Source organism: Mustela putorius, unplaced genomic scaffold (assembly GCF_011764305.1).
Source record: "Mustela putorius furo isolate JIRA1106 unplaced genomic scaffold, ASM1176430v1.1 tig00000788_pilon_pilon_pilon, whole genome shotgun sequence".
Lineage (NCBI taxonomy): Eukaryota > Metazoa > Chordata > Mammalia > Carnivora > Mustelidae > Mustela > Mustela putorius.
The window spans coordinates 5923593-5941974 of record NW_025421481.1 but is presented as its reverse complement, the minus strand read 5'-3'; the positions used below and the strand labels follow the sequence as shown (position 1 = coordinate 5941974).

Sequence of the window (18382 nt, the reverse complement as noted above, 5' to 3'; positions counted from 1 at the left end):
AAAGAAAACAACACCATTCTATAACAGCATTCTATATCCAGCCAAACTATCTTCTAGGAATGAGACCAAAATAAAAACATTTTCAGACAGACTAAATAATAAGTGGTTACTACAAATCCTTACTGAAACAACTTCCATAAGATTTAATTCAGGAAGAAAGACCTGAGGTCCAGAACTAATGTTAAATGAAAAGAATGATTAAGAGAAGGCTGAGTCTAAACACACTATTTAAAAGTATAACAATAATGTTTACTTTTTTGTACTAATTTGGTTTCCTAGATACTCTGATTCAAAAGAGTGGGCACTTTAGACACTGAAATGGACTATTCTAGGAAATGAAATTATATAATCTTCACCATAAATAAACAATTCTTCTAGAGAAAACAGATGTAGAAGACCTAGGTCCCAGTAGCAGTTTGGCTTCAGTCGCTATACAACTATTGGGAAATCACTTCATATCTCTGAAAATTCATATCTCTTTGTAAATAAAATATTAAAAACTTAGTAGGTTTATTGGGAGGGTTAAACATGATAAACAACAAATAAGACTAAAAAAATATTTTATTAAGCTATAAATAATGAAAAATACTGTATTATTGCTGCTAAAAAATTAGAAAACTTATTTTTTAAACCTTAATGATATTAATATTGTTAAATTACATGTATGTAATGTTTTATGTATGTAAAACAAATACATGTGTTTTAAATTACATATATATGTATAATGTATGTGTATACATAGATAATCTCCTTTAAATTAATCCAAGAAAAAAGGTTATGTTAAATAGTACTAGTACTTTTAGATAAGGAGAAACTGAACCCTTAAATAAAACTAGAAAAGGTTACCAGATGATAAACATTAAGCCTGGTTGATATAATTAGCTTATTAGTAAGAGAACATGAGGCTGGAATGAATTGTTCTTAAAAATTTAAGGTAAAGAGTATCAGGAACCATTTCTTGCTATCATAGTACAGTATCATAAATAGTACAGAATCTAAATATGTCAAATCTGTGGACTTTTACTTATCAAAATATGGGTTAATTCCATAATATTCTCCAGTTTACTACACCCTACCTTGAGTCTGTTTCTGATACCCTCACTGACATTAGTACTGTTCTTTTTTTTTTTTTTTAAGATCTTTTTAAATTTATTTATTTGACAGACAGAGATCACAAGTAGCAGAGAGGCAGGCAGAGAGAGGAGGAAGCAGGCTCCCCACTGAGTAGAGAGCCTGATGCAGGACTCAATCCCAGGACCCTGGGATCATGACCTGAGCGGAAGGCAAAGGCTTTAACCCACTGAGCCACCCAGGCACCCCAAATTAGTACCCTTCTGTTCATCTCAGCTCTCTACCCCAAATCCACAATCCATAACTGACCAAATCTTGAAAAGTTGTAATCTCGTGAAATAGAATTTAGTCCAAAATATTCAACAAGTAAGTCGAATGTATACAAAGAAATAACTCAAAAATAGGTGAACCCAAATCCTCTCAACCCCCAGGATTTTGGTCCTGCTTTTCCCATGGATCAAACATCTCCATTTTTTAATCATTTCCAAGACAGATCAAACAGTTATGCAGTTGATAATACCTCAAAATTTACCCAGTAATGAGATATGAAGCACTCACATCTCAGCACCACTAATGAAAAAACACCTCTGAATACAAGTGGTAGTGAAAACAGCTGAGAGAGAAGAAATGAAATGATATATACAGTAATGTTAATAGTTAAATTGCTAATGAAAGGAAAAGAAATTCTCTTATTAATTGGAAATGTCTATTAAAGTCAAATCTCAGTAGCACCAAAAATGGGGAAACACAAACACACACACACACACACACACACACACACAAGACAAGTGATAGGAGAGAGAAGACCCTGTTTGAAAGTCCTGGGTTTTACCTTCTTTTTTGTTTTTAGCCTGAGGTGTTTTTGTGGCTTCTGTGGAAGCTCAGTCATGCATATAAAGAAATATATGTTATACTTTATCTAGAATTTCAAGGTGTTTTAAAATGGTTTCTTGGACTATATATTCCACCAGATTGTCAAAACAACAGATAGAAAGAGAATGTAGCAATGTCAGAGCTTGCCGGCACTTGTTCACCCTTCTGAATTTAACACCTTTAACACAGTCTTCCTGAACTTGAAAAAAAAGAGTGACCAGATAAAGGAAGACCAATTCTTTACTAAAGGACAGAACATAACAAAGATGACAAGATATAAAGTAAGACTGTGGTGATGATCAGTAGAGAAAATAGAGCACAGGTGCCAGTGGAGATGAAAAACTTTGAGAATCAAGACCCATAACTATTATAAGAAATAAGAGCCAGTGAATAAAGATAACCTCCATGGAGATAAAGAAAGCCAACTAGAATAGCATTTAACTCAGCAATAACAACTCTGGGCATCCTGGCTAGTACCAAGTAGCCATATAGGCATCTCTTAGGATAAAAGATAACACTATCCTAACCTTTATAAACAAATACATGATTTCTGAACAAGCTGAGAGGCAACTGTTCTATTGTATCCTGCATCAGCTAGCCTATAGCTGGAGTATTGTGTTCAACTGTAGGTAATAAGCTTTTACAGAACATTGGCAGATTGGAATGTGCCTAGAAAAGAGGGTCCTAAATGACAAAACACTTGCAAAAACATCATATGAAGAACAGCTAGAGGTTATAATAAAGTTTAGATTGGAGGGAAATGGCATAAGAGAAATATGTCTTCAAATAATTCAGAAACAGCATTCCTCCTCTTCAGAAGAAGACCTCTCCTTCTATTTAACTAGGGACTCCAGCCTCTGTCTTTACCGATCCTTTCTTCCTTTACTTGTGTCTCAGAGGAAGCAACCATTCTCCTTAAAATTAATTCTCTACTTGTGCTCTTATCACTTCCTCCTGCTTCTTGAATTTCATGAAGTATCTTCACCACTTCTCTTGCATCTTCCATTTCATTGTCTTCACTGGATCCTTGCACCCTCTTCCACAATACAAACTCTTCCACAATCCAGCAATAAAACAGCCAACCAAAGAATTTTCTTGTGAACCTGCTCTGACTTCAAGGTCCTATTCCATATCTTACTTTTCTTTTCTCCATACGTTAAAGAGTTATAGAGTCATCTTTCCTTCTCTAGGAAAAATTTTTATCTATTTTGTTACTGTATATTCTCTGGCACATAGCAGGCAATGCCTGTCACAAAGCAGGCACTCCATAAATACGTGATGAATGAACAAACTGATAACATGTAACTTGTACTATCTTGGCAACCCTCTTACCACTGCTTTCTTACAGACCTCTTTTTCCAAAAATTCTGAGTATTCTTGATTCAGCTTCTTTTCTCTATATATATTCTCTTTCTTTCAAAACCATCTGTTTCCATGGCCTTATCTCTCACTTCTCTGAGACTAGCACAATGATATATATATTTGAATGAGACCTCCCCATCCTCATTCAAAAATCACAGCATCCAGTGTATTTCCTTTATGGCACTGTCACAATTTGTAATTTTTGTTTATGGTTTTATTTTCTGTTTTCTCTGCTAGTCACTCAACTCCATGAGGACAGGGAACAATTTTTTTTTTTCATGTAGCATAGTGCCTGGTAGCCTGGTCTGAAATGGCTGGTGGCAATATGGTGCCACTGGTGGCAATATGGTGCCACTCAGGAAAGCTGAGTTTTCAGTTCAAGGGAAGGAAAAGAAGTTGCTGAGGTGGTGAGATAGGTCAGGGAAGGCATCCCTACTAAGGTAACATTTGAGCTGACACCTGAAGAAAGCTCAGGAGGAAGTCATGTGGGTTAGTAAAGCAAAGGTCTCGAGGCAAGAGCTTACCTCTTATGTTCCAGCAAGAGCAATGAGGCCACTATGGCAAAAGCTAAGTAAAAAATGACAGAGTAGTCAAAGGTGGCTTCAAAGCTACTTTGATGAAAACAGATTTAAAGGAGTCTTTGGAAGTATTTAAGGCTAAATGAGGTCATAAGGGTTGGAACCTATGTCATGAGATTGGTGTCCTTGTAAGAGTTGGACACACTAGGGTGCCTGGGTGGCTCAGTGGGTTAAGCCTCTGACCTTAAGGTCATCATCCCAGGTCCTGGAATTGAACCCCATATCAGGCTCTCTGCTCAGAGGAGGCCTGCTTTCCCCTCCCCCTCTGCCTGCCTCTCTGACTACTTGTTATCTCTCTGTGTCAGATAAATAAATAAAATCTTAAAAAAAAAAAAAGAGTTGGACACACTAGAGAGTTCTCTCTCTCATTCTGTTTGTGCACAAAAGACCATTTGAGTACACAATAAGAAGACAGTCATCTACAAGCCAGGGAGAGAGCTCTCACCAGGAACAGCATCTGGCAGAATCTTGATCTTAGACTTTCCAACCTCCAGAACTGTGAGAAAATAAATGTCTGTTGTTTAAGCTGCCCAGTCTATGGGATTTTGCTATAGTCACCTGAGCAGGCTAATACAGAAGCAAAGGAAAAAAAAAAAAGTGGAAATAAGGTTGGAGGCAGGAGATGTACAGGACTTAAGCTACAGTGGTAATAGTGGAGGGGATAAAAAATAGTGAAATTCTAGACAAATTTTGAGCATAAAGCCAATAGGATTTGCTAAGGGGCTATACGTAAATATGAAAGAAATCCTGAAGTTTGGCAACTAAACAACCAGCAAGATGGTAATGCCATTTGCTGAAATAAGAAAGACTGGAAGACAGGCAAATCTGGGGAAAAGGAGTTATGGAAGCTAAATGTTCAGTTTTGGAAATGTTGGATGCTCACAGGTAAGGTCCAAGATGAGTAAATAAACTTGGTCATTGTCAAAGATGTCATCTCACGTTAAAGGACTGAATAAAGTCAACTAGGAAGCAAGTATAGACAGAAAGAAAACAGATATAAGCCATGGGACACTGATGCTTCGAGATCAGGAAGATGAGAACAGTTAACCATGGAGTGCGGGTGAGACAGATTACACTATTCCACCCTCCTTTCACCTGTTCTTTGTAATATAGCTGCAGTTCCTTCCACTTACATGGGTGGAGTATTTATTTCCCCACCCCCTGATTTGGACTTGGCTTTGGAATTTGCTTTAGGCATTGTATGGTATCTGCATGATACAAAGCAGAGGTCCAAAATGTGCTTAGTTGGTTGGGCTTACTTAGGCCCTCCCCTGACTAGTCCCAGGGGAAAGAGAATAGACACATAAAGCAAAGCAGACCAGATAAACTTAAAACATGAAGTAGAGCTTCCCCATATGACCTACAAACCTGTAAATGAGAAAAAAAAATGCTATTGCTTATTACTGTATGCCACTGAGATTTCTATGATTGTTGTACAGCAGTATTGTAGCAACAGCAATAGCTAACAACTACAGCGGTTTAGAGTTCCAATGTAAATATCTACTAAAATAAAGCCTGGCTCAGGAGAGGGAACAGAAAGAAAACAGAAAGGTTTAATTCTTAAGAAACTCCTATGGATGAGAGGTTTGTGAGGTCTGACAGATTTATCTAGCTGCATGGCTGGATGGAAGGCATTTAAGGGTCTTAGACCCTACCCTCCCTGAAGTAAGACCAAAAATGAGCAGAGAAGCAATAAAGAATGATGACTCAGATATTAAAAGAAAAAAATAGTTTGAAAGAGGAAAGAGATCTACTTTGTCAAAGCCAACGATAAATCCAATTGGCTGTTGGATCCAAAAATACGGAAGCCATTAGTCACCTTCACCAACAGGAAAAACAAAGACTTTTAACAGATTAAGGGAGCTGGAGTAGTTTCAAGAGAGAATGAGGGAAAGAAATATGATATAATGAATAAAAACAACTCTTTCTAAATATGTTGTTATGAAGGGGATTAGAGAAAGGGAACAAGAGCTAGAGGGAAATGTGGGTTCGAGAGAGAGGTGTTTTTTTTAAGTTGTGAAATATTATAACATCTTTGTGTCCTTATGGGAGTGACACAGTTGAGAGGGAAAAATGCATAGTATTTTAAGGGGAGGATCAGGTGTACAGGTAAAGGATGAGTCAGTCTTAGGAATAAACCAAAGTTCATTTAAAGCACCAGGAAGGAAAGCAGATAAATATCCACCGGCAAATGTGGTGGTACAAATAACGTGATTGCTTCTGTGTCCTCAGTGAAGCAAAGCAAAATCATGAATACAGAGTGTAAGTGGGAGGGAAGTGTTAACATTTTGGGAAGAAAGGAGAAATTTTAAATAATCATCTAGGGAAGAAGGAGTGAATAGATTATTAAAGCGTAATCTATCCATTTATGCACATATTTCTTCTGTCACTAGAAGCACTTAGAGAACAAAAATGGTACCTTATTCAGCTTTACATCTTAACAGATCCTAGCTTGGGAACTTCTATTCTTCATTATTAATTTTTTATAATTTTACTTTCATTTTCTTTAATATTCAAATAAAATCCAACTGGCTAAATGGTTTGCTAGCACTTTAACTTTTTAAAATTTTAATAAGAGAAACTTACAAGACAATTAAAACACTAGCATAAAAAACAAACATCACAAACTACTTACCCAAATCAGATTTGAAATTCATAGACATAATTGCTAATTTCAAAAGAATCTTGCCAATTAAAACCCGTTTTCTTTTTTCTTATTTTTTATTAATTTTTTAATTTTTTATAAACATATAATATATTTTTATCCCCACGGGTACAGGTCTGTGAATCGCCAGGTTTACACACTTAACAGCACTCACCTTAGCACATACCCACCCCAAAGTCCCCCTCTCCCGGCACCCCTCCCCCCAGGAACCCTTAGTTTGTTTTGTGAGATTAAGAGTCACTTATGGTTTGTCTCCATCCCAATCCCATCTTGTTTCATTTATTCTTTTCCTACCCCCCAAACCCCCCACGTTGCACCTCCACTTCCTCATATCAGGGAGAACATATGATAGTTGTCTTTTTCCGATCGATTTATTTCACTAAGCATAATACCCTCTAGTTCCATCCACATCGTTGCAAATGGCAAGATTTCATTTCTTTTGATGGCTGCATAGTACTCCATTGTGTGTATATATATGACATCTTCTTTATCCATTCATCTGTTGATGGACATCTAGGTTCTTTCCATAGTTTGGCTATTGTGGACATTGCTGCTATAAACATTTGAGTGCAAGTGCCCTGTCGGATCACTACTTTTGTATCTTTAGGGTAAATACCCAGGAGTGCAATTGCTGGGTCATAGGGTAGCTCTATTTTCAACTTTTTGAGGAACCTCCATGCTGTTTTCGAGTAGTTGCACGAGCTTGCGTTCCATACACCAACATACACCAACAGTGTAGGAGGGTTCCCCTTTCTCCACATCCTCGCCAGCATCAGTCATTTCCTGACTTGTTAATTTTAGCCATTCTGACTGGTGTGAGGTGGTATCTCATTGTGGTTTGGATTTGTCTTTCTCTGATGCTGAGTGATGTAGAGCACTTTTTCATTTGTCTGTTGGCCATCTGGATGTCTTCTTTGCAGAAATGTCTGTTCATGTCCTCTGCCCATTTCCTGATTGCGTTATTTGTTCTTTGGGTGTTGAGCTTGCTAAGCTCTTTATAGATTTTGGATACTAGCCCTTTATCTGATATGTCATTTGTGAATATCTTCTCCCATTCTGTCAGGTGTCTTTTGGTTTTGTTGACTATTTCCTTTGCTGTGCCAAAGCTTTTGATCTTGATGAAGTCCCAATAGTTCATTTTTGCCCTTGCTTCCATTGTCTTTGGCGATGTTTCTAGGAAGAAGTTGCTGTGGCTGAGGTCTAAGAGGTTGCTGCCTGTGTTCTTCTCAAGGATTGAGAGGTCTTTCATCCATTTTGACTCTATTTTCATGTATGGTGTAAGGAAATGGTCAATTTCGCTTTTCTGCATGTGGCTGTCCAATTTTCCCAATACCATTTGTTGAACAGACTGTCTTTTTTCCATCGCACATTCTTTCCTGCTTTGTCAAAGATTAGTTGACCATAGAGTTGAAGGTCTATTTCTGGGATCTCTATTCTGTTCCATTGATCTATGTGTCTGTTTTTGTGCCAGTATTATGCTGTCTTGATGATGAAAGCTCTGTAATAGAGCTTGAAGTCCAGAATTGTGATGCCACCCACTTTGGCTTTCTTTTTCAATATTCCTTTGGCTATTCGAGGTCTTTTCTGGTTCCATATAAATTTTAGGATTATTTGTTCCATTTCTTTGAAAAAAATGGGTGGGATTTTGATAGGGATCACATTAAATGTGTAGATTGCTTTAGGTCACATAGACATTTTCACAATATTTATTCTTCCAATGCAGGAACATGGAACATTTTTCCATTTCTTTGTGTCTTTCTCAATTTCTGTCATGAGTACTTTATAGTTTTCTGAGTATAGATTCTGTGCCTCTTTGGTTAGGCTTATTCCTAGGTATCTTATGGTTTTGGGTGCAATTGCAAATGAGATTGACTCCTTAATTTCTCTTTCTTCTGTCTTGTTGTTGGTATAGAGAAATGCAACTGATTTCTGTGCATTGATTTTATATCCTGACACTTTACTGAACTCCTGTACAAGTTCTAGCAGTTTTGGAGTGGAGCCTTTTGGGTTTTCCAAATATAGTATCCTATCATCTGCAAAAAGTGATAGTTTGACTTCTTCTTTGCCAATCTGGATGCCTTTAATTTCTTTTTGTTCTCTGGTTACTGAAGCTAGGACTTCTAGTACTATGTTGAATAGCACTGGTGATAACGGACATCCTTGCCATGTTCCTGACCTTAGCAGAAGAGCTTTCAGTTTTTCTCCATTAAGAATGATATTTGTTAGGGCGCCTGGGTGGCTCAGTGGGTTAAGCCGCTGCCTTCGGCTCAGGTCATGATCTCAGGGTCCTGGGATCGAGTCCCGCATCGGGCTCTCTGCTCAGCAGGGAGCCTGCTTCCTCCTCTCTCTCTGCCTGCCTCTCTGCCTACTTGTAATCTCTCTCTGTCGAATAAATAAATAAAATCTTAAAAAAAAAAAAAGAATGATATTTGTGGTGGGTTTTTCATAGATAGCTTTGATGATATTGAGATATGTGCCCTTTATCCCTACACTTTGAAGAGTTTTGATCAGGAAGGGATGCTGTACTTTGTCAAATGCTTTTTTAGCATCTATTGAGAATATCATATGGTTCTTGTTCTTTCTTTTATTAATGTATTGTATCACATTGATTGATTTGCAGATGTTGAACCAACCCTGCAGCCCTGGAATAAATCCCACCTGGTCGTGGTGAATAATCTTTTTAATGTACTGTTGGATCCTACTGGCTAGTATTTTGGTGAGAATTTTTGCATCTGTGTTCATCAAGTATATTGATCTGTAATTCTTTTTTTTTTTTTTTTTTTGATGGGATCCTTGTCTGGTTTTGGGATCAAGGTGATGCTGGCCTCATAAAATGAGTTTGGAAGTTTGTCTTCCATTTCTATTTTTTGGAACAGTTTCAGGAAAATAGGTATTAATTCTTCTTTAAATGTTTGGTAGAATTGCCCTGGGAAGCCATCTGGCCCTGGGCTTTTGTTTGTTTGGAGATTTTTGATGACTGTTTCAATATCCTTACTGGTTATAGGTCTGTTGGGGTTTTCTATTTCTTCCTGGTTCATTTGTGGTAGTTTATATGTCTCCAGGAATGCATCCATTTCTTCCAGAGTGTCAAATTTGTTGCTGTAGAGTTGTTCACAATATGTTCTTATAATTGTTTGTATTTCTTTAGTGTTGGTTGTGATCTCTCCTCTTTCATTCATGATTTTATTTATTTGGGTCCTTTCTCTTTGCTATTTGATAAGTCTGGCCAGGGGGTTATCAATCTTATTAATTCTTTCAAAGAACCAGCTCCTAGTCTCATTAAATTGTTCTATTGTTTTTTTGGTTTCTATTTCATTGATTTCTGCTCTGATCTTTATGATTTCTCTTCTCCTGCTGGGTTTAGGCTTTCTTCGTTGTTCTTTCTCAAGCTCCTTTAGGTGTAGGGTTAGGTTGTGTACTTGAGACCTTTCTTGTTTCTTGAGAAAGTCTTGGATCACTGTATACTTTCCTCTCAGGACCGCCTTTGCTGTGTCCCACAGATTTTGAACCGTTGTGTTTTCATTATCATTTGTTTCCATGAAGTTTTTCCAATTCTTCCTTAATTCTTGTTTGACCCATTCATTCTTTAGAAGGATGCTGTTTAATCTCCATGTATTTGGGTTCTTTCCAAATTTCCTCTTGTGACTGAGTTCTAGCTTCAGAGCATTGTGGTCTGAAAATATGCAGGGAATGATCCCAATCTTTCAAAACCAGTTGAGTCCTGATTTGTGACCCAGGATATGATCTATTCTGGAGAATGTTCCCTGTGCACTAGAGAAGAATGTGTATTCTGTTGCATTGGGATGAAATGTTCTAAATATATCTGTGATGTCCATCTGGCCCAGTGTGTCATTTAAGGCCTTTATTTCCTTGTTGATCTTTTGCTTGAATGAGCTGACCATTTCAGTGAGGGGAGTGTTAAAGTCCCCTACTATTATTGGATTATTGTCAATGTATTTATTTGATTTTGTTATGAATTGGTTTATATAGTTGGCTGCTCCCATGTTAGGGGTATAGATATTTAAAATTGTTAGATATTCTTGTTGTACAGACCCTTTGAGAATGATATAGTGTCCTTCCTCATCTCTTGTTATAGTCTTTGGCTTAAAGTCTAATTGATCTGATATAAGGATTGCCACCCCAGTTTTCTTCTGATGTCTATTAGCATGGTAAATTATTTTCCACCCCCTCACTTTAAATCTGGAGGTGTCTTTGGGTCTAAAATGAGTTTCTTGCAGGCGTCATATTGATGGGTTTTGTTTTTTAATGCATTCTGATACCCTGTGTCTTTTGACTGGAGCATTTAGCCCATTAACATTCAGGGTAACTATTGAGAGATATGAGCTTAGTGCCATTGTATTGCCCGTAAGGTGACTGTTACTGTATATTGTCTGTTCCTTTCTGATCTACTACTTTTAGGGTCTCTCTTTGCTTAGAGGACCCCTTTCAATATTTCCTGTAAAGCTGGTTTAGTGTTTGCAAATTCTTTCAGTTTTTGTTTGTTTTTTCTTTTTATCTCTCCTTCTACTTTCAATGATAGCCTAGCTGGATATAGTATTCTTGGCTGCATGTTTTTCTCATTTGGTGCTCTGAATATATCATGCCAGTTCTTTCTGGCCTGCCAGGTCTCTGTGGATAAGTCTGCTGCCAATCTAATATTTTTACCATTTTATGTTACAGACTTCTTTTCCTGGGCTGCTTTCAGGATTTTCTCTTTGTCCCTAAGACTTGTAAATTTTACTATCAGGTGATGGGGTGTGGACCTATTCTTTTTCATTTTGAGGGTGTTCTCTGTACCTCCTGGGTTCTAATGCTTGTTCCCTTTGCCATATTAGGGAAATTCTCTACAATAATTCTCTCCAATATACTTTCTGCTCCCCTCTCTCTTTCTTCTTCTTCTGGAATCCCAATTATTCTAATGTTGTGTCATCTTATGGTATCACTCATCTCTTGAATTCTCTCCTCGTGGTCCAGTATTTGTTTGTCTCTCTTTTGCTCAGCTTCCTTATTCTCTGTCATTTGGTCTTCTATGTCACTAATTCTTTCTTCTGTCTCATTTATGCTAGCAGTAAGAGCCTCCACTTTTGATTGTACCTCATTAATAGCTTTTTTTATTTCAACTTGGTTAGATTTTAGTTCTTTCATTTCTCCAGAATGGGCTTTTATCTCTCCAGAGAGGGTTTCTCAAATATCTTCCATGCCTTTTTCTAGCCTGGCTAGAACCCTGAGAATCATCATTCTGAACTCTAGATCTGACATATTTACCAATGTCCGTATTGATTAGGTCCCTTGCCTTTGGTATTGCCTCTTGTTCTTTTTTTTTTTTGTGTGGTGAATTTTTCCACCTTGTCATTTTGTCCAGATAAGAATATACAAGGAGCAAATAAAATACTAAAAGGGTGGCAAAGACCCCAGGAAAATGCGCTTTAGCCAAATCAGAAGTGACCCCAAATCATGGGGAGGAGAAAGGGGATAAAAAGAAGTTTGGGGAAAAAAATTTAAAAAAAAAATTTAAGAAAATATAAAAAGAAAAAAATATATATATTAGACTGGTGACTAGAACAGGGTCAGCCACTTAATTTGGGGAGTATTTTGGTCTCGTAGAAGAAACTACCTCCCACAATTTTAAAGAATGAAAAACATATATAAGGGTAAACACAATGAAAGGATGGAATATGCCTATAAAGATGAAGAAAAAAAAATTTTTTTGATTTCTAAAAAAGGAGTTGATAAAGTAAGTCGGTTAGGAGAATAAAGAAAAAGAAAGTGGAGAGGTTTTGCTCGGACGGAGACTAGAACAAGCCCAGAGCTAGATTTAGGGCATATTTTGATCTATTAGAAGAAGTTGTACCCAAAATTTTTTTAGAAGAAAAAACCCTATGTGTATACAAAAAATAAAGTTAGATACAGTGAAGGATATAATATGACTATAATAATGAAGGTTCAAAAAAGATTATTATTTTTTTATGAAAGGTATTGTTAAGATAAACTGGTTAAAAAACGTTAAAAGTGGGTGCCTGGGTGGCTCAGTGGGTTAAGCCGCTGCCTTCGGCTCAGGTCATAATCTCAGGGTCCTGGGATCGAGGCCCGCATCAGGCTCTCTGCTCGGCGGGGAGCCTGCTTCCCTCTCTCTCTCTCTGCCTGCCTCTCCATCTACTTGTGATTTCTCTGTGTCAAATAAATAAATAAAATCTTTTAAAAAAAAAACGTTAAAAGAGGAAAGGGTAAAAGTTAAACAAATTTTAGAAGAAGATAAAAAATTAAATTAACTGCAAGACTAAGGAATCATGGGGAGAAAGCCATGAATTCCATGCTTTGCTTTCTCCTCCTCTGGAATTTCGTTGTTCTCCTTGGTACGCGAACTTGGTCGTGGCTGGATTTCCTGTTGATCTTCCAGGGGAGGGGCCTGTTGTAGTGATTCTCAAGTGTCTTTGCCCTAGGCAGAATTGCACCGCCCTTACCAGGGGTTGGACTGAGTAACTCAGTCGGGTTCGCTTTTGGGAGCTTTTGTTTCCTGAACACTTTCCGTAGAGTTCTGGAGGATGGGAAAGAAAATGGCGGCCTCCTGGTCTCCAGCCTAGAGGAGCCCAGAGCTTGGGGCCCCACTCCTCAGTGCACCCAAGAGACTAGCGCTCAATCACTCCCATGTCCCTGGCCTCTGGCTGTACTCCAAGCTCACCCAGCCTGCGACCAGTTCAAGGTAACCCCAAGCTGAGAGCTCACTTCTTGACTCTGTCTCTGTAGCCGGCTTCCCCACTCTAATACCTGCGAGCTCTGCCACACTCAGACACCCCTGATCCTTCTGTGACCCTGTGGGACCTGGGGCCACACTGACCCAGTGTGGGCTTCACCCCAGTTTAGCCTCTGGAGCTATGTCCCTCAATGGAGCAGACTTATAAAAGTCCTGACTTTGTGCTCCGTTGCTCTGCCGCTTGCCAGGAGCCGGCCCCTCTCACCGTGGTCTATCTCCCAGTCACTTTGGATTCACTTCTCCGCCGGCCCTACCTTTCAGAAAGTGGTCGATTTTCTGTTTCTAGAATTGTTACTCTTCTTCTCTTCCATCTCCTTTTGGATTTGTAGATGTTCGCAATGGATTGATACGCTATCTAGCTGATCTCTTGCTACCTGATGCAGTCTCAGCCTGCTACTTCGCCATCTTGACTCCTCCCCTGAAAACCCATTTTCTTAATATAATGGATTCTCTTTATTAAGAAATCCTTTAAAACTAAAGGGCTTATATAATAATATAATATGAAATCACCTAATTGGGAATTAGATTGTTTTTCTCACTAGTTAAAATGTGTGTTATAATTCAAAATTGCTCAGAGAAATGAAGAAGAAACCAAAATTTATACAGAAAACACAAACATAAATTACACATTTTAAAACATTTGCAATTACCAAAAAAAAGGGACAATCTTCTAAAGTCATCTCTAAATTTTAAATAATTATTTATAATGATTTGAATGTAATTAGTCTAAATGTGTATCGCTGTAATTTACCAAATAGGATTATTTTTAATACTGCTAATTTATAACTGGTTAACTAAAACAATTCAATAAATATTAAAGCCACTGAAACAATTTAAGGTTAGTACCTGGTATTCTTCACTCTCACCCAGTAAGAATATCAACAAATTTCTACTTTAAATACAATATTAAAAAAAAATGTGGGGGAGGGCGGGGGGCACCAGGGTGACAGTTGGTTAAAAGTCTGACTCTTGATTTTGGCTCAGGTCATGACCTGAGAGTAGTGAGATGAAGCTCCACATTAGGCTCCACATGGAGCCTCCTTGAGATTCTCTCTTTCCTCCCCTCTCTGTCTTTCCCCTCCGTCTCTCTCCATCTCAAAACAAACAAACAAACAAACCCAACAACTTTGTAGTGAATCTGATAGGCAAACTTGGAGACAGTTCATTTGAATGGCATAATAAAATTATACACTGACCCAAAAAAGGCAATGAAACAAAAAATGTTTTCTATAAATAAAGCAATAATAACAAAGGCAAAACATCAACTAAGGCTAACTAAATACTAGAATATTCAAATCATTGAGATATATTTTAGAGTATGTTGTCATTTCTACCTCTTGGAAACCTTCAGGATGAAATCATAGAGGGAGCATAAATAATAATAAAACATTGCCCATCCCGCTCAGGTACCAGCCTTGATGTTTCTCACTAAGTGTTTAGAGTGGTCTGAACATATTTTGTCCCTTTCATCTGATATATGAGTAACAAACCCAAATGCTATAAGAGCAAAGTAGAAAATCTAAAGGAAAGAATCTTACAATGACAAGATGGCAGAAAGAGAGAGTTTGGGACCTTGGAAGTTCTATACCCCATCTAAAAGCATTCAAATTCAATATTTTAAAATACTCCTTTAGCCAAATAATGCACATCTGCAAGCTAAGTTATACCTAAATTCAAAGTCCTAAAAATCTTCAAGCTCTTCTTCAAATATCACTGTATGTCTCTTCAATTCCTCCCTCTTAAAATCTGTTTTATTCACTAATATCTCCATAGCACTTTGCCCTACTATTTATCTTAGTATGTCATATACAGGAGTCATTCTTCCAAGTTTCTATATCCTCTACTAAATTTTGGGCAGAGATCTTACTTACGTTTAATTCTTCAAAAACATGAAATGTAGTGAGTATTATTTTATATAAAAAAGATGTACCATTACATATATAAAATTGAAGCTAGACTCTTTCTCTTTTTGCCATGTCATCAGCACAAAATATGAAAAGATCTTGGCCATGGACATGAAGTGAGTTACTCATCTCAGTCATAGTGAAGTCCTTGGTTATGAACTAATCTGTACCATCAAGTTTAAAAAGTGTCTGGGGCATCTGAGTGGCTCAGCTGGTTAATAGTCTGCCTTCGGTTCAGGTTATGATCCTGGAGGCCTCAGATCAAGCCTGCATCAGGTGCTCTGCTCTGTGGGGAGTCTGCTCATCCCTCTCCCATGGCTTGTGTACTCTCTCTCTCAAATGAATAAATGAAATATTTTTAAAAATATTCCAGAAATGCTATGAAAACAGTAAATCTAGGTTACAGAAATTCAACATTCAGACAAGACAATAAACATCTAGGGACGCCTGGGAGGCTCAGCTGGTTGAGCAGCTGCCTTCGGCTCAGGTCATGATCCCGGCGCCCTTGCTCCGCGGGGAGCCTGCTTCTCCCTCTGACTCTGCCTGCCACTCTGTCTGCCTGTGCTCACTCTCGCTCTCTCTCTCTGACTAAATAAATAAAATCTTTTAAAAAAAAAAAAGACAATAAACATCTAGCATATCATTAAACACACTTTGACAGTAACATTGTGAGTCAGTTACAATAGTAAACATGCATCTATCTTATTTTAGAGGGGAAAGTTGGATTTTTTTAACATGGGGACTAGAAAAAATTCTTTTATTTTCAAGGCTGCCAAAGTAGAATAAATAAAAAATTAAGAAAAGATTTTTTAAATACCAAATAGCTAAATAATATAGGCAAAGCTCCAACGAAATGTCTGTTTTAGGGTACCAGCTTAAAATGTAGGATGAGAAAGCTGAAGATTTTTTAAATTTCAGTGGAAAACAAAAGAGAAACAAAATTCAACCTCTAAATAATTCCTAGGAAAAGCAACCCCACAATTTTGAGCACTAACAACACTTGGAATGTTCCCTCTGGGCATTTACATCCTTTTAACAATTCACATCCTCGGGGCACCTGGGTGGCTCAGTAGGTTAGGCCTCTGCCTTCAGCTCAGGTCATGATCTCAGGGTCCTGGGATCAAGCCCCATATTAGGCTCTCTGCTGCTCTCTCTGCCTGCCTCTCTGCCTACTTGTGATTCTTTCTCTGTTAAACAAATAAAATAAAATCTTTAAAACAAACAAACAAACACAACAATTCATACCCTCTTCTAATTAAGAGGTAAAATCTGTTTTCCCAACCCTGAATTTAGGCTACCTTTGTGACCTCTTGGCTAACCAAACACTGCAGAAAAGACAGGATGCTTGCTCCCACCCTAGACCTCAAGAGACTTTGTATAATCCTGTTCCCTTCCTCCTTCCCTCCGTCTCCTATGTGCACACATGCAAGCACACAGAACCATACCGCTGTCATGTGAACAAGTCCAGGGTGGCCTACTGGATCATGAAAGACACATGACAACCTCACGCATTATCCCAGGAACATACAGTCAATCTCTACAACAGAGGCACTCAACTGACTTATAAATGACCCCAGACATATGAGAGAGAGAGAACCCAGCCAAGACAGAACTACCCAGTAAGGCTCAGACTAAATCACCAACCACAGAATTATGAGCTAAATAAGTAGTTACTGTGTTAAACCATTAAGTTTCAGGACATTTTGTTAGATAGCAATAGCTTTTAATACACAAGGGAGAAGGACACAACCTGACAGGAATCAAATGGGTCTCTGGAATATAAGAATGCTGCCACTGACTTGGGAGACAAAAAAACAGTAATAAAAGAAAAAGGTGGTTAAAAAAAAAAGTTAACCTTGGCATTAGAGTTAACTTGAAACAGATAATAAAAGTAAGTTTCCCTTAAAACTAAAGAAGTAGGTTGCCCTTTCCTTGTGGCGAAACCTTTGCAAATGTTATCCATGCTTCAAAGTTCAACTCAAATCACACCTCTCCAATAAAATTCCTCCTGATTGCCCTTAGGCAGTGATTTTTCCTTCATTACTCAGGTATAGACAGTACACTATTGTGTGAAGAGGCCCAGACTTTAATCAGTAAGTATAAATGCATATTCTAGATTTATCAACTATACATCCTTAGGCAACTTTCTTAACTCTTTGAATCTGATTCCATATCTCTTAACTGGAAATTAGTAGCTCTCAATCCCACAGGAGGACTATTAAAAATGGATTCTAAATGTGTCAACATATTAAACACAAAGTACATACTCCGAAGTATTAAACTGAATTTTGATTAATTTTTTCATTCATTCAACTTTGACTGGATTCCTAGTGTATGTCAGGCAGTGAGTCCAACACTGAGTGAACAATTACTAATGATATCACACACAACAGCCTTCTGGTGATAATTTTTCATACATAAAGCCCTAAAATTAGAATGAAGTTAGAAATTATGCCTGTATCTCTTCATATTTCCCAACAGTATATGGTACAGGGTCTTGAATTTAACAGTTATAAAAATATTTACAGACAACTTAATTAAAAAATGGAAAGATTTCTACATATAAGTTATATCATCTGTATCTCAAAGCAAAGCAAGAGAATCACCACTTTTAAAACATAGCTAAAAGAAGACTCACTTGACAGCTCACATCCATCCCTGCTTCCAGTAGCACCTGGACGACTGCTTTGTGACCATTGCGAGCAGCAAGGTGGAGTGGCGTGTGCTTTCTAGTGTTGCAGCTCATTAAGTTAGGGTGTGCACTGATGATCATTTTGACCACCCTAAGTCGTCCATAGAGAGCTGCCAGATCCAGAGGTGTTTCTAGCTTACTGTTCCTGATGGTAGGATCGGTGAGCTCTTCGAGGAGAACAGCAACTACTTCTGAGTGTCCGTATTGAGCTGCACAGTGCAGGGCAGTTTCATTTTCATTGTTCTATTAAGACAAAACGTAATTAGATAAACTAGTAAAAAATCGTTAAAAAAGAAAAAAGATAATAGATAGAGATAAAAAAAAAAAAAAAGACAAAACGTAAGATTCAAGTTTTCAGAAATTTAATTATCAAAATCTAAGCAGTAATTTAAAACCAGAGATACTTTGAAAATGTAAGGTTAAGATTTATTTATTTTAATAAGTATGTCTAATAGAATATTTGTTAAAGTATCTATCATTTATTAT

The 18382-nt window shown here is 37.6% G+C and overlaps 1 protein-coding gene across 1 annotated transcript in view; it reads right to left on the bottom strand.

The window, feature by feature from the left end:
- ANKS1B (ankyrin repeat and sterile alpha motif domain containing 1B) overlaps positions 1-18382 on the bottom strand; it is a 1114451-nt gene that overhangs the window by 953218 nt on the left and 142851 nt on the right. Inside the window, 1 exon segment of the mRNA XM_045084805.1 lies at positions 17843-18139. Coding sequence (XP_044940740.1) covers positions 17843-18139 — 297 coding nt within the window.